Source organism: Eptatretus burgeri, chromosome 6 (genome assembly GCF_056783735.1).
Source record: "Eptatretus burgeri isolate ZD-2024b chromosome 6, Ebu_testis_v1, whole genome shotgun sequence".
NCBI lineage: Eukaryota > Metazoa > Chordata > Myxini > Myxiniformes > Myxinidae > Eptatretus > Eptatretus burgeri.
Window position 1 is genome coordinate 58661443 of NC_140966.1, and position 12726 is coordinate 58674168.

The following is a 12726-nucleotide window of genomic DNA, read 5'->3' on the forward strand; positions in this document are numbered from 1 at the left end:
TTGTTTGTTTAATTGTTACCTTTTTATTCTCAAGTTAAAATGTTTTATAATCCTGATGTTTTGATAAACAGTCGATGTTGCTGTCAATGTTTTGAATGAACCATCTCAGAATATTTCATGAATTCATTTCAGCACATGTAATGTTCTTTTCACTTGGCAACTTTAAAATGCATAATCTGGCCACACTGTATTAACAAAGTTTGGAAACAATAGTAAAGTTGAAGGGCACTCAGTACAATGCATACCTCCGCCAGACGGAGGCTGAACAGTTAACGTGTTGTATCCCACCAGTTGGGAGATTTCACTGCATCGACTGGAACTGATAGGGATGGTTATGAGACATGTGTTGGTCCCCATGGGTCTGAAACTGTGAACCCGAATAGCACTAAGTCCCTTTACTTTGCAAGAAGTCGTGAACTTAGGGTGGCCGGTTCATGGTTTCAGCACCCACAGGCTCATCGCTGGACTTGGTATTCCAACGCTTGTGATGTGGCAAAGGAGATTGCCAATGTCCTCGTTGATGGTCACTGGAGGATGATCCATAACTGCAGGGTCTGCCGGAGTGCTCAGTTCCTCAATACTGACCACCGGCTTGTTGTAGCAACTCTGAAGTTTCAGCTTAAATCTGGGAGAAAGGTACCATCCCAGCCTTGGCTGGACGTTGGCAAGCTCAAAGATGAGAGGGTAGCTGAGGAGTTTGTGAACAGGCTGAGTGGGGATTTCGGGGGCCTGTGTGTTTTGGGGAATCCTGAAGAGTTGTGGAGTGCCATCAAGATCACCATCCTTGATGTTGCCAGTAGATTTCTTCAAACGCAACGTATCGTAAAGAATAATTTTGTCTCTCAAGGGACACTAGATACCATTGACCAGAGTCACCTGGCCAGGCTTAATGGCAGAGCTGATCTGTTCAGGGGGTTGAGGCACAATTCACCTTTGCTCCAAGGGCCTGTTCAGGGAGATGAGTGTATGTGCATTGAGGATGGACAAGGAGGCCGATGTGCGAGGAATCTGTGGGGGGGGGGGGGGGTGGGGGGGGAGAGCATCACCTGTGGTCAAGTGATTCTCATCTCGCTTACAGGGGGATTCGCGCATTACGTTCCTCCAAGCCCATCTCTCAGTGTACTGCAGTTAGAGCCCAGGGTGGAGGGCTCTTGACAAAGAAGTCTGAAATGAAGGGCCGCTGGGCCGGTTACTTTGAGCGGCTGCCCCAGACTGACAATCCAGCTGTTGAGTTGGATGTCAGGGGTGTTACTATTTCAATTGCTGACCCTCCAATCAACTGTGATCCACCTTCGTTTGTGGAAACACAGGCTGCGATGAACCGGTTGAAATGGGGGTAAAGCTCCTGGGATCTGTGACATCCATGTTGAACTTCACAAGGAGGTGGAAATGTTGTACTCACATCATTGTATGCACTTCTGTGCTCTTCCTGGAACACAGGCATCATACCAGCTGGCTGGAAGAGGGGCCTTGTTGTCCCTCCCTGGAAAGGGAAGGGTGATTGCCAGGACTGCAACAACTACCGAGGGGTGATGCTGCTCTCAGTGCTGGGCAAGGTCTTTGCTCGGATAATTCTCAAAAGGGTTTGCCACCATCTGCTTGAGCACCAGCATCCAGAGTAGTCAGGCTTCATACCAAAGAGGTCAACAATTGACCATATCCTTGCTCTTGGAGTCCTCACCGAAGACAGACGAGAGTTTTCGGCAGGGGCTGCTTGAGCCTATGTTGATCTCTGCAAAGCATTTGATTCAGTGAATCGGGATGCCCCATTGAGAATTCTCGGTCTTCGTGGTGTGCCACTAAAACTGATCAGTCTGATATCTGAGCTCTACTCTGACTTATTGTGGTGGTACCATCTCTGACTTATTTCCAGTTGTTACTGGAGTTCGTCAGGGATGTGTATTGGCCCCCACACTTCAGCACTTGGATGGACTGGATACTGGGGAGGATGTCGGAGAGATCAAGCTGCAATGCATCGTTTGCGAATGTCAAGATCACTGACTTTGATGTCGCAGATGATGCAGTCATCTTTGCGGAGACTCTGGATATCCTTTTGGGGGCCCTGGAGGTGCTGAATGAGGAGACGTAGCTGCTGGGATTACTGGTTTCTTTGGTTAAAACGAAGATTCAGGCTTTCAATGACATCTTGGATGCTGCTGTCTTGTCTGTTCCTGTTTGTGGTGAGGATCTTGAGGTCCTGGAGAGATTACTTACCTCGGCAGTGATATTCATGTCTTTGCATGTTGTGAGCCAGAGCTCAATTGACGTCTGGGTTGGGCCTGGGGAGTCATGGATTCACTGGATCATTGTGTGTAGTGCTGTCGGTACCTGTGCAGAAGAACAATAGTCCAAGTCTTCAGGTCCTTGGTGTTTCCAGTCTTGCTCTATGGATGTGAGACTTGGACTCTGAACAGGGTTCTGAGATGGAGACTTAACCCCTTCGGTACCAGGTCTCTTCGGAGAATCCTTGGCGATCACTGGTCAGACAAGTTGTGTCCAATGAGTGGCTGCTGAGAGAGACTCAGATGAGATTTGTTACCTGTGTAGTCCGTGAGCGTCAGCTTCGGCTGTATTGACATGTGGCTCGTTTTCCAGACACTGATCCTGCTCACGAGATTCTCTCAGTGAGGGAGCCTCGTGAGTGGACGATGCCAATGGGTCATAGCATAGCAAGTTTCATGGTCATAGCAAGTTGTGTCCAATGAGTGGCTTCACTTCAGCGGTCCCCCTGCGGTCACCTTGCGGGCACCTTGCGTCTGCCTTGAAAATTCTATGGCCGCCGCAGGAACGCCCTAAGGTCACCGTGCGACATCAAATCAAAGACCGTACGGCACCCCCACGTTTTCGGTCTCCACAATTTATAAATACCCCGTGCATCTACTTGAAAAATAAAAACATATGTGACTGCTACATTGTGTGACCGTGGAAATACTGCGGCCGCTTTATAATTGCTAGTGCCTGTACATTTTGTCGACCCTCTGGTCGCCGAGTCAAATGTGACTTAGGCCTTACCTCGTGTTTTCACCTTCATTTGTGATGTTTGTTTTTTTTAATCATCTTGTGTTTTAATTAATAACAAAAAGCAATCCGATCACGTGGTGTGACGGACTGTCGGGCAAGGATTGAATTTCACAGCAAAACCAGTTGTAATTTGGAATATCCATGATTACATCAGCCCAATGCGTTTGATAAAAGTGATTGTGGTTCTGTGGGCATCATGTTTGATGAGCTGCCCTGGGGTAGCGCTCTCGCAGAGTGCACGAGCGATCGGAACCCAGGCCGGAGCTCGAGCCTGTGTGGACCATTTGGATGTGGTGATTGTACACCAGTTTACATACAATACACCGCCACCGAAGGTCATTTACTCATCTTATTTTACCTTAAACATCGGGAATTTCAGTTTAAAGTGTCTTGAAAGTGGGTTTTCTTTGGGTCCACAAACGGATTAATTCACTCCATTATTTCTTATTGGGAAAATATTTTTTGAATCCGAACTTTTTGCAATCCGAACAGCCTCCTGGAATGAATTAAATTCGGATTCTGGGGGCACCACTGTATAGGCAAACACCTATACTCCGATCTATAGCGGTAGCGCACGGTGGACGCACGGTCGACACAGACTGCCACGGAGGCCGTACGTAGGTGCACGGCGGGCGTAGGGGAACCGTGTGTCGACCCTGCGTTGCCCGCAGGTAGTCACACGGACCGCAAGGCCACCGTACGGCGACCGTGGAAATAGTGCGGCTGCCGTAATTTTTTGGGAGCTGGGAAAATTCATTTTTCATTGAGAAGAGATTACAGCAGATGCAAGAATAACGCAAGCCCACCGTACACCCTGCGTACGGTCGACGTGGAAGACATCTACGTCATAGCTTGGCTTGTCGAATTGCTACGGCAAACGTAGAAATGAAAAAAAGTTATAACACCGCGCTATAATTCCACGGTGCCCCTACGGCCTGTAAAATATAGCGAAACGGCGTAGGGCTTCCCTGAGGCCACCTCAGTTTCTCTGCGGCCGCCGCACGTTTCTGTCAATTCAGACAGCGTACGGCCGCCGTATCCTCGCTGTAGAGCAAATGTGACTTAGGGCTTAGGCCATAGGCTCCCAGTATCCATTCTGATTCACCTTTGCTCCAAGGGCCTTTTGTTTTGGGACATTGCTGCTTGATGTCCTCCTGCTGTTTTCAATTTTAATTTAAAAAATTTGTTCAAAAGGGAAGAAGCATTGATTGAAATTTCATTCATTGATGGAGTATGCTGCCATGGATTATGTGAAAGTCGGCAAATCTAATGAGTGTGTGGCTCATGATATTGGTGCCGGCTCCGCTTATGTCTGTGGACGGAAGTATGAATATCAACTTTAAGAAGTTTTTGTGACGAAGAAGGGGCAGTGGAAATATGTTTGGCATGGCAGATATGAGCAGATAGAAGAAACTATACGGTACGACGATGGGTTCCTACAATTGAGAAGAAGGAAAGACATTTTTTTCAGGTGTTGGGATGTTCAGATGAACAACTTTCAATAATGTGTTCATAACTCTGTGAAGACCCTCACCAATCCTGGCCAAGAATCGAGGAGAGTCAACAGAAGATTCTCGAATATACGGTTTATTGAAGTTGCACAGCACTTGCAAGCGAAGGTGGCACAGGGACCAACCACAGCAGTCAGACCCTGTACCACACTAAAGGTTACACTCCAAAAGTTTCATATATAAAACCTATTCCTTGGCAGAGAAAAGCAAGCAAAGAAAGAAACAACTGGCAAGTGGGTTTTCTCCCACCTCCCTGCGGCCCTCGGGGAGAATTAGCAGTAAACAGCTTCTTTATCACGCTTCAAACAGCGAGAGAGTGCTGGCACATATTCATAAACAGGAGCAAATCCTTTGTAGTTCTCTAAGATTGTTGACACTCCACACTGGAATTCATAACACCCGCAGAAGCAGGACTCTGACAAGGACATCAGCTGGCTTGTTGGTAATACATTTTAACACATCATAAAGCAAACTGTAAAACGAAGGCAAAAGCTTGGAAACACAATGTGAAGCAGCCAGGAAAATGGTTTGAATCCAGACACCTGATTAATGCTATTGATGAATGTTTAAATAGGCCAAATGTATAAATATGGACCAATGTGGCCATCACCCAATATCCATCCATAACAGTGTCATTACAGTTTTTCCCTCCTTGGCCACATTTGGCCATCAAACGACATAATTTAAAGATTCTTGAGCAAAGGAAAAATATCTCTGACAACCAATTCGATTTTACAGCCAACAATTAAATTTATAAAACCCCAAATGATATCATCCATGATCACCATACCCTGTTCCTTGAGGAGAAAGATATGCATTACACCAGTCCAATTAACAATGGCAGTCAATGCACAGAAAATACAGTCGAGGCACACCCGTTGACCTGAGGGGAAGGTAGATTGTGGCAGGCAAGAACTTGGGCTCGTTGCTGGGTTGAAGGTGATGAAAAGGATCAGAGAGGTGACCCAGAGTCCCAGCCGAGTTCGGCCCCTTGTAGCAGCAGTTTGGGCAATCAGGTTTAATTCATCAAAAGAGCTGCGCATGTTGGATGCAGTCACGGTGGCTGCACAAGCCCCCCCCAGCCGCATCGCTGAACACATGTTGCAGGGGACTCGCCGAGTGGCCATCAGGGTCTTCGTTGTGCATTGAGGCAGCCACAGCAAGTGCACGATGTATTTGCGGAGCAGCAATCCACGGTTCCACGCTTGCCTGGCCGGCCTGGCATCACAAAACGGTGACGCTAGGTCTTGCCCAACCTTCTCCTCAGTGGGTTTTTCCTTCTCACATCGTTTATCTTATCTCCTCAGTAAGGGGGTAGTTTCATGATCACGTGTTGAATGCCCAATCACCCAAATCTGGGTTCTCTCCATCGTCCAATCTTTCGGTTGAAGTTCTCTCAAAGCTCCACTAGACGAAATCGTACAGTGCATCAAAGACTGCTTTCAACACTCCGAAACAAACAAAGCATCAATTAAACACCAATCAATAAACTTCATGGATTCATGTATTTCCACAAGACTGACAAAGGTTCTTATAAAATGCATTCAACTTGCATTATATGTCATATCAATATTTTATCCCTTTCCTTGTTATTTTTTTCTTCCAAAACAACATGCTAAAATATACAGAAATCTCATTTGTATGTATACTCAAAGCATTCATCTCATTTGTTATTTCCATGTAAAAGCAAACAGTCTTTATCAGGGTTTCAATTTGCAATCAATAATTCTTTTCATAAAAATATTCCATCATCTATACAAAAATATGAAAGTTAGCTACTTCTTTCAAGTACTGAATCCAACGCGATTCGATTTTTCACAGTTACCATTTTAACATTTGCAATCATTATCTGCTAAACAATCCACAGTTTCATTCACAAGCAGTTCCAGAGCAACTGCCATTATTTATTTATTTTCCCAGCTAACTTGGCACTTCTGTGCTAATGAAAGATGGTCAAGTCAGTGTTAGAAATACCTCAACTTACTTATGTAAACGTACAAGAAGTACAACTTAATAAAAATCATGCACTTGTCTAATTAATCAGAAGACAGATAACACAGGTAATATTTAAATTGGCTTGAAGCATCATTGCACTCTTTTAAATAATTTTCTTTTAATTATTTTGACCGATTTAACATTTATTTCATCGTTATGTTTTCTGTACTCCGCATAATTCTCGTTTATTCTTTTGTTTGTCTTTCCACAAATTGTAGTCATTTTATTTAAATTATAGTCAGGTCAGTAGCAGCTCCTAATCAGTGAGAGAAATACAGTTACAATACATGGTACAATTCCTAATTCCATTTAATTGATTTCATGATTGCTGTTGGTCTCGCCATTCTGCATTATGGTTATGTAAATACCATTCTGTTTTCCCTCATAACTTGATTTCTAATATGTAGTGTTGACCAATCTGTCGATCAATTTAGTAACAGAGACCCTTTTTCAATATTATGTAAGTATTATGTAATATTATGTAACCTTAACTGAAGATATTATTCTCTTGATTCAATTCTCAGTAACTTTTTCCTATCCTCAATTAACAGATTATCAAAAACCTTCGGTAAAGGATTCTCAATTTGAAATCTCAAACAAAAGTTTATATCAATTATGACCAAAAGAAACATCATGGTTCCTTCCCAATGAGTTCTTTTCCCCAAATTTTTTCTATTTTTATGAGCTTAGTCTGAAAGTAACTAACACGGTTGCCATACACTATCTCCCAATTTTTTCTGTATTTGACAACCAATCCGGTAAAAGTTGTGTGAAAATCACTTTTCTGATTAATATCACATACAAACATTATCATGAGTATCACTTGTTGGTCCCATTGACCCTAAGATTATCCCAATCATCACCATTACAGGTCAAAACACACTGGTATACCGTGTCTAGGTGTTCGCAAAACATTGTGCAGATCACACCTGTGTGCTTGGTTATCATAATTCACAAAATAGATTCCCAAATAATTCAAAGATAAGTTATTCACAGGAGTAATTAAACATGAGTAATTCACAAGTTCACATTAATTCAAATTTTACATTAATTCACAGGAGTAATTAAACATGAGTAGCATGGCTATCATTGTTGTCACTGAGTGATTCTTTTGGATGTCTTTCACGGACTTTCAGCTGTGCAAACCCCCTATGATGAGAGTTCCACTCCGTTGTTGTCGGCATGGCGTCGAGTTGCCGAGCTGCAGATCACACTTTGGCTGCAGAGCGTCCATTTTGAAAACAAGAACTTTGACCACATTGTCACAAAATTCTCCAAACAGTTTAAACAATACCAAAATGCTAACATTGTTTCATTAACTTGATGAGCCTCCATGTCTTTCATGGTAAATAGAAGTGAAATATCTCAGAAAAAAATAATGCTTAACCAATATCTAGAATCACTCCAGAACTCAATCAACATTTAAATCTCTGACTTTTTAAATACAAGTCCATTTTTCTTTTCAAATTAAAATAAATGATTCATGAATGAATCTGACAAATCAGATATCACAGCGGTGCCTCCAGAAGCACATATATATTATGTATGCAATTTGTATTTTATACCTCATTTGTTTACACATGATAACTGCTACTAGCATTTAGAAAGTGAATACCCTAAACAAATCAATCCATCCATCAAACCCTCTCTGCTATCCATCTTTTAAAGAAAAACCAACTTTCCTTGCACTTACCACAGCAAAACACTGCACATTCCATCCAATTTACTCTGACCATCTCGGCATTTGCTTAAATCCACTTTAAATACAAATAAATTCCTTGCTCAAAACAAACAAAGCATTTAAATCCCCCTGACCATCCATCCTGAGTCCCTCGATCCTTCACGCCTTGGTCCTGCGTCTCTCCCCATCCAAAACTGTGTACAAATCCATCCCCCATCTCATCCCCGAGCTAAACCAAGACCCAAACACACTCAGTGGAGTTCACCTTTATGTCCTAGAGCTCCAGCTGGTCCAACAGGATCAGGTGCTCCAGCGTGTAATCCTTCACCTCCACGCTCGGAATGTATTAACATGACCACAAAACCTCCCAACAGCAACCAACACCAGGAGCTCCACAATCAATACCCCTCCAGTTCGCCAACCAGCATGGCGACCGAAGCAAAACCACTCCACATTCAATCGTGTGATTTTAGAACACCTTCCATAAAAACTCTCCCTACTGTGCATCCCTCCTTCAGTCAGGTATGCAAATCCACTGGGGGCAAGAACGAACAACCCCACAAATTACATGGTTCTCTTGGCACAAACCACCAAGAAAGGCAAGAATCACAGGCCTGCCCCACACCATGGCCCTCACAGACCGCATGAAACATTTTCCTAACACTTATCATCAACAATAGATCTTTCGACTCTGGTGCCAATCAGCACACGAAGCGCCCACCAAACACAGGGCTGCAAGTCATCGCCGGCATGCCATTCACCTCGCATCAATATAAGAATAGCCTTTGTATAGATCCCAAGAAGCTCGATGTTAGGCCAGGCCGGAAGTGACGTTTTTGTTTTCCCCGGTACCAACCAACAACAACAACCGGACATAACATTTATTACCGCCTTATGTTAAAGGATTGTCGTTCTCTATGTCCGAGAACGCGTGCACTCGCTCTCAAACGATAAAAATCGAGCAATCATTTGGCTTATTCCATGACCACAAAAGTTAATTTCTTTATTGATCAATTTTACAACAAAAGCTATGTCTCTCCCAAATCTAGTTTGTCCACTATTTCCAAGATCAGCCGCCTCGAGAAATTCTCGTACATCGCTCGACAAGCAGGCACTTCAAAGCAGGATGTTAATTGTGCTTTCAAGCTTGACAAAGCGCGCTGGGCCGATGCGTGATTACGTCATCGCGCATACGTACGAGCATTATGCATCTCAATACACATACAAACATTTTACATGTTAAAACGTTCGTTTTTAATCGGAATTTTTACACAACCCTATAAAGGGCATCCCCAAACCTTGTAAAATGTGCTAATTCATCTCGTAAACCCTCACGATAAGCTGTCCTTCGACGGGACAATTCCGTGCTTTCGTCGCATTTGTTAAATCCCACGGCGCGTCACGTGACTCGCAAAAACCCCATAAATCTCAGTTTTTTCCTCCAGATTTTCGACAATCAATTATTGAACATGCTTAATGACCACCAAAAATGAAAACACAATTGAAACTGACTTTAAAACGAACCCGTAACGTCGATCAGCCTTATGAAGCATGCAAAGTGAAAACAGAAATGAATTTGAATTTAAAAATCAAAATGATGCTCCGAGGAGACCATCCATTTATCACGTATGCAACGTACAGTGTTCAAAGCCAAAACAGCATACAAAGTTTATCAAACAATGAGAAAATCCGAGCCTTGGTCCATTTGACTACCACAGCTTAACCACAGCATGAGTACTCTCGGGAATTGTCACGCATAATATCCAAACTGTCTGCTGAAGTGGTTTTAATTATTTAATTCCCTATCGAGTTCACACAGACACAGACACAGACACAGACACAGACACAGACACAGACACAGACACAGACACAGACACAGACACAAACACCTCGGTAAAAACACTCTCAATGACATTCACCCATCACTATGAATTAGCAGCACGTGCAGAATCGGTCATCATCGTCCTTCCTCCGGATTTGGAGTGCGCAATTCACCTCCTCCAAAGTCTTCACGTTTACGATGACGACCAATCATTATCTCTATACAAACATACAAGTTCCAGGTTGGAACACTCAACTTGCGTGTAACACAAACTCAACCTTCCCACTCACATTGTATTCGCCTCCTAGCTCGGTTACCTTGTGTACGTCCTGTCTCAGCTTGTGACCCCGTTAGCCAAGCTGCGAACGCTCTCCAGTGTGTTTCATTCTGTCTCGAGCATCCTACTTTGCCCTCCGTCAACACTATGCTGACGGTGTGTAATATCTTTGGATCTAAGGACCCGGTCAGCGAAAAGGGATCCTGTCTTCCCGCTGTCCATGTTATCCAGTCCTGTACTCCCTTTATCTTTGTTCCTTTGGGTAACTCTATGTTCCTTTGGAGAGTTATTCCCCATTGTATGTTCTTAACTTGTCACTCGCCTAAAGCTTTAGTCTTTTCTCCTTTTATCGTGCAGGATCAAAGTCCCTCTCTTCTCAATTGCCTTAAAGCTTTTCTTTCCTCTGAGGGACACTGGACCCTCCCAACTATTACCCCAGGACTCTAACCTGCGATCACAGGACTCTAACCTGCACCCCTTACTTCACTCGGACGTACCTTGTCCTCTGACCCAAACCATTCACCTGAATCCGGCCTAATAGCCCCTATGCTCCTCCAACAAACCGCATTTGACTTTCCTCGTTTACCGTTACCAGTTTGGAACTCTCGCAGACCCCGAGGCTGCGCTCAATGGAGATCCCTCCGGATCGCGGCATCAGCTGCGCTCAACGGAGATTCCTCCGGATCGTGGCGTTCAGGACCTGACAGTGTCCCATCTGGGTCGCCAGATGTTGTGAAGACCCTCACCAATCCTGGCTAAGAATTGTGGGGAGTCAACAGAAAATTCTCGAATATACGGTTTATTGAAGTTGCACAGCACTTGCAAGCGGAAGTGGCACAGGGACCAACCACAGCAGTCAGACCGTGTACCACACTAAAGGTTACACTCCAAAAGTTTCATATATAAAACCTATTCCTCGGCGGAGAAAAGCAAGCAAAGAAAGAAACAATTGGCAACTGGGTTTTCTCCCCCCTCCCTGCGGCCCTCGGGGAGAATTGGCAGGAAACAGCTTCTTTCTCACGTTTCAAACAGCGAGAGAGTGCTGGCACATATTCATAAACAGGAGCAAATCCTTTGTAGTTCTCTAAGATTGTTGACACTCCACACTGGAATTCATAACAGCCTGCAGAAGCAAGGCTGGCAAGGACACAGGCTGGCTTGTTGGTAATGCATTTTAACACATCGTAAAGCAAACTGTAAAACGAAGGCAAAAGCTTGGAAACACAATTTGAAGCAGTCAGGACAAGGGTTTGAATCCAGACACCTGATTAATGCAATTGATGAATGTTTGAATAGGTCAAATGTACAAATATGGACGAATGTGGCCATCACCCAATATCCATCCATAACAAACTCAAACCACAGCCTCATAATATTTCTGCATTATCGTTTCTGTTTACTTTTACTCTGTGACTTTTCCTGGGCAGGTCCCACTCACAGATGTTGTGGAACCAGTAGACTTTGAAGATTACATACACCTCCACCCTCTGGTCGTGGATTCGGATGAAATGAGGACCATGCTGGAGTTTCCACAGGATGACCTCAAAGTCTCCTTTTCACTTCGTGAATGCCGTACACTGGTTCCACCTGCTCCTGAAGAGGGGTGAGCACAAGTACCTTGTTTCTTGGTATTTTCAAAGAGCTTTAACTTTTGGGAGGGGGGGGGGAAATGTGGCCATGTTCTGGAAGAAAGACTTCTAGTGATATTGATCTTCTATGGATGTGTGTAATGACGGCCTCTCTCAGTGACTCTCAGTGACTCTCTGTGACTCTCTGTCCTCTTCTTTCCTCATTTTAGAGAAGTGGATCCTCAAGTACGTGATTTTGTGCGTTCTTACACCGACAACTGGGTCATTGTTAATAGAAGGTTTGTTATGCAAGACCTCCCCAAAGAACCAAATTTGCCTTTTCTAGTCAAATCTCCTGTGAGGATGTGTTTAAATGGGGGTGCTTTTACCTGATTTGTAAAAAGGACTTTGCTTCTACTTTTATTTCAGCAAAATACTTTAAAAGTTGTTTCAGATAAATCTGACGTCAACCCTTGCATAAGCCAACCAAAGTATCATATTGTTGCGAATTTGCGCCCGCCGGCGTGCGGACGGCCACGTAACTCGAATCGCGGCACGTCGCCCACCGGACGGACAATTCAGTCGTGACCCTCTCGGAACAACGCCGCAAGCTAGTCACGGGTGGGGGTTTAACCTCACCATGATCGTGCCATTTGCCCACCCGCGCAGGATAGGGTTGCTCGCCAAATTCGATCTACCTAAGTACCTGCGCGAATGGTCGACCGGGCGATCGTACCACGCTACAGGCCGACTCCGGACACGAACCGCTTAAGCGGTCCGTTCCGTGCTACAGTGATAACCGAGTGGTGTTATCATCGGCCTTGACGGTTCCGATTAATTACCGGGATGTT

The 12726-nt window shown here is 44.3% G+C and overlaps 1 protein-coding gene and 1 long non-coding RNA gene across 11 annotated transcripts in view; one reads left to right on the forward strand and one right to left on the reverse strand.

Annotated features, from left to right (window-relative positions):
• Nucleotides 1-12726, forward strand: part of LOC147024871 (dedicator of cytokinesis protein 7-like) — a 212571-nt gene that overhangs the window by 9485 nt on the left and 190360 nt on the right. For 9 of the 10 annotated variants that reach the window (XM_085885204.1, XM_085885210.1, XM_085885205.1 and 6 more), the window contains exons 3-4: nucleotides 11735-11910; nucleotides 12106-12174. In XM_085885204.1, coding sequence (XP_085741330.1) covers nucleotides 11735-11910; nucleotides 12106-12174 — 245 coding nt within the window. The remainder of the gene's footprint in view (nucleotides 1-11734; nucleotides 11911-12105; nucleotides 12175-12726) is intronic. The other variant, XM_085885212.1, reaches the window with a different exon arrangement.
• Nucleotides 4588-10199, reverse strand: LOC147024872 (uncharacterized). The gene is made up of 2 exons (XR_015059255.1): nucleotides 8970-10199; nucleotides 4588-5980 (listed from the first exon to the last, which is right to left on the reverse strand). It is a non-coding gene; the product is annotated as an uncharacterized LOC147024872 (long non-coding RNA).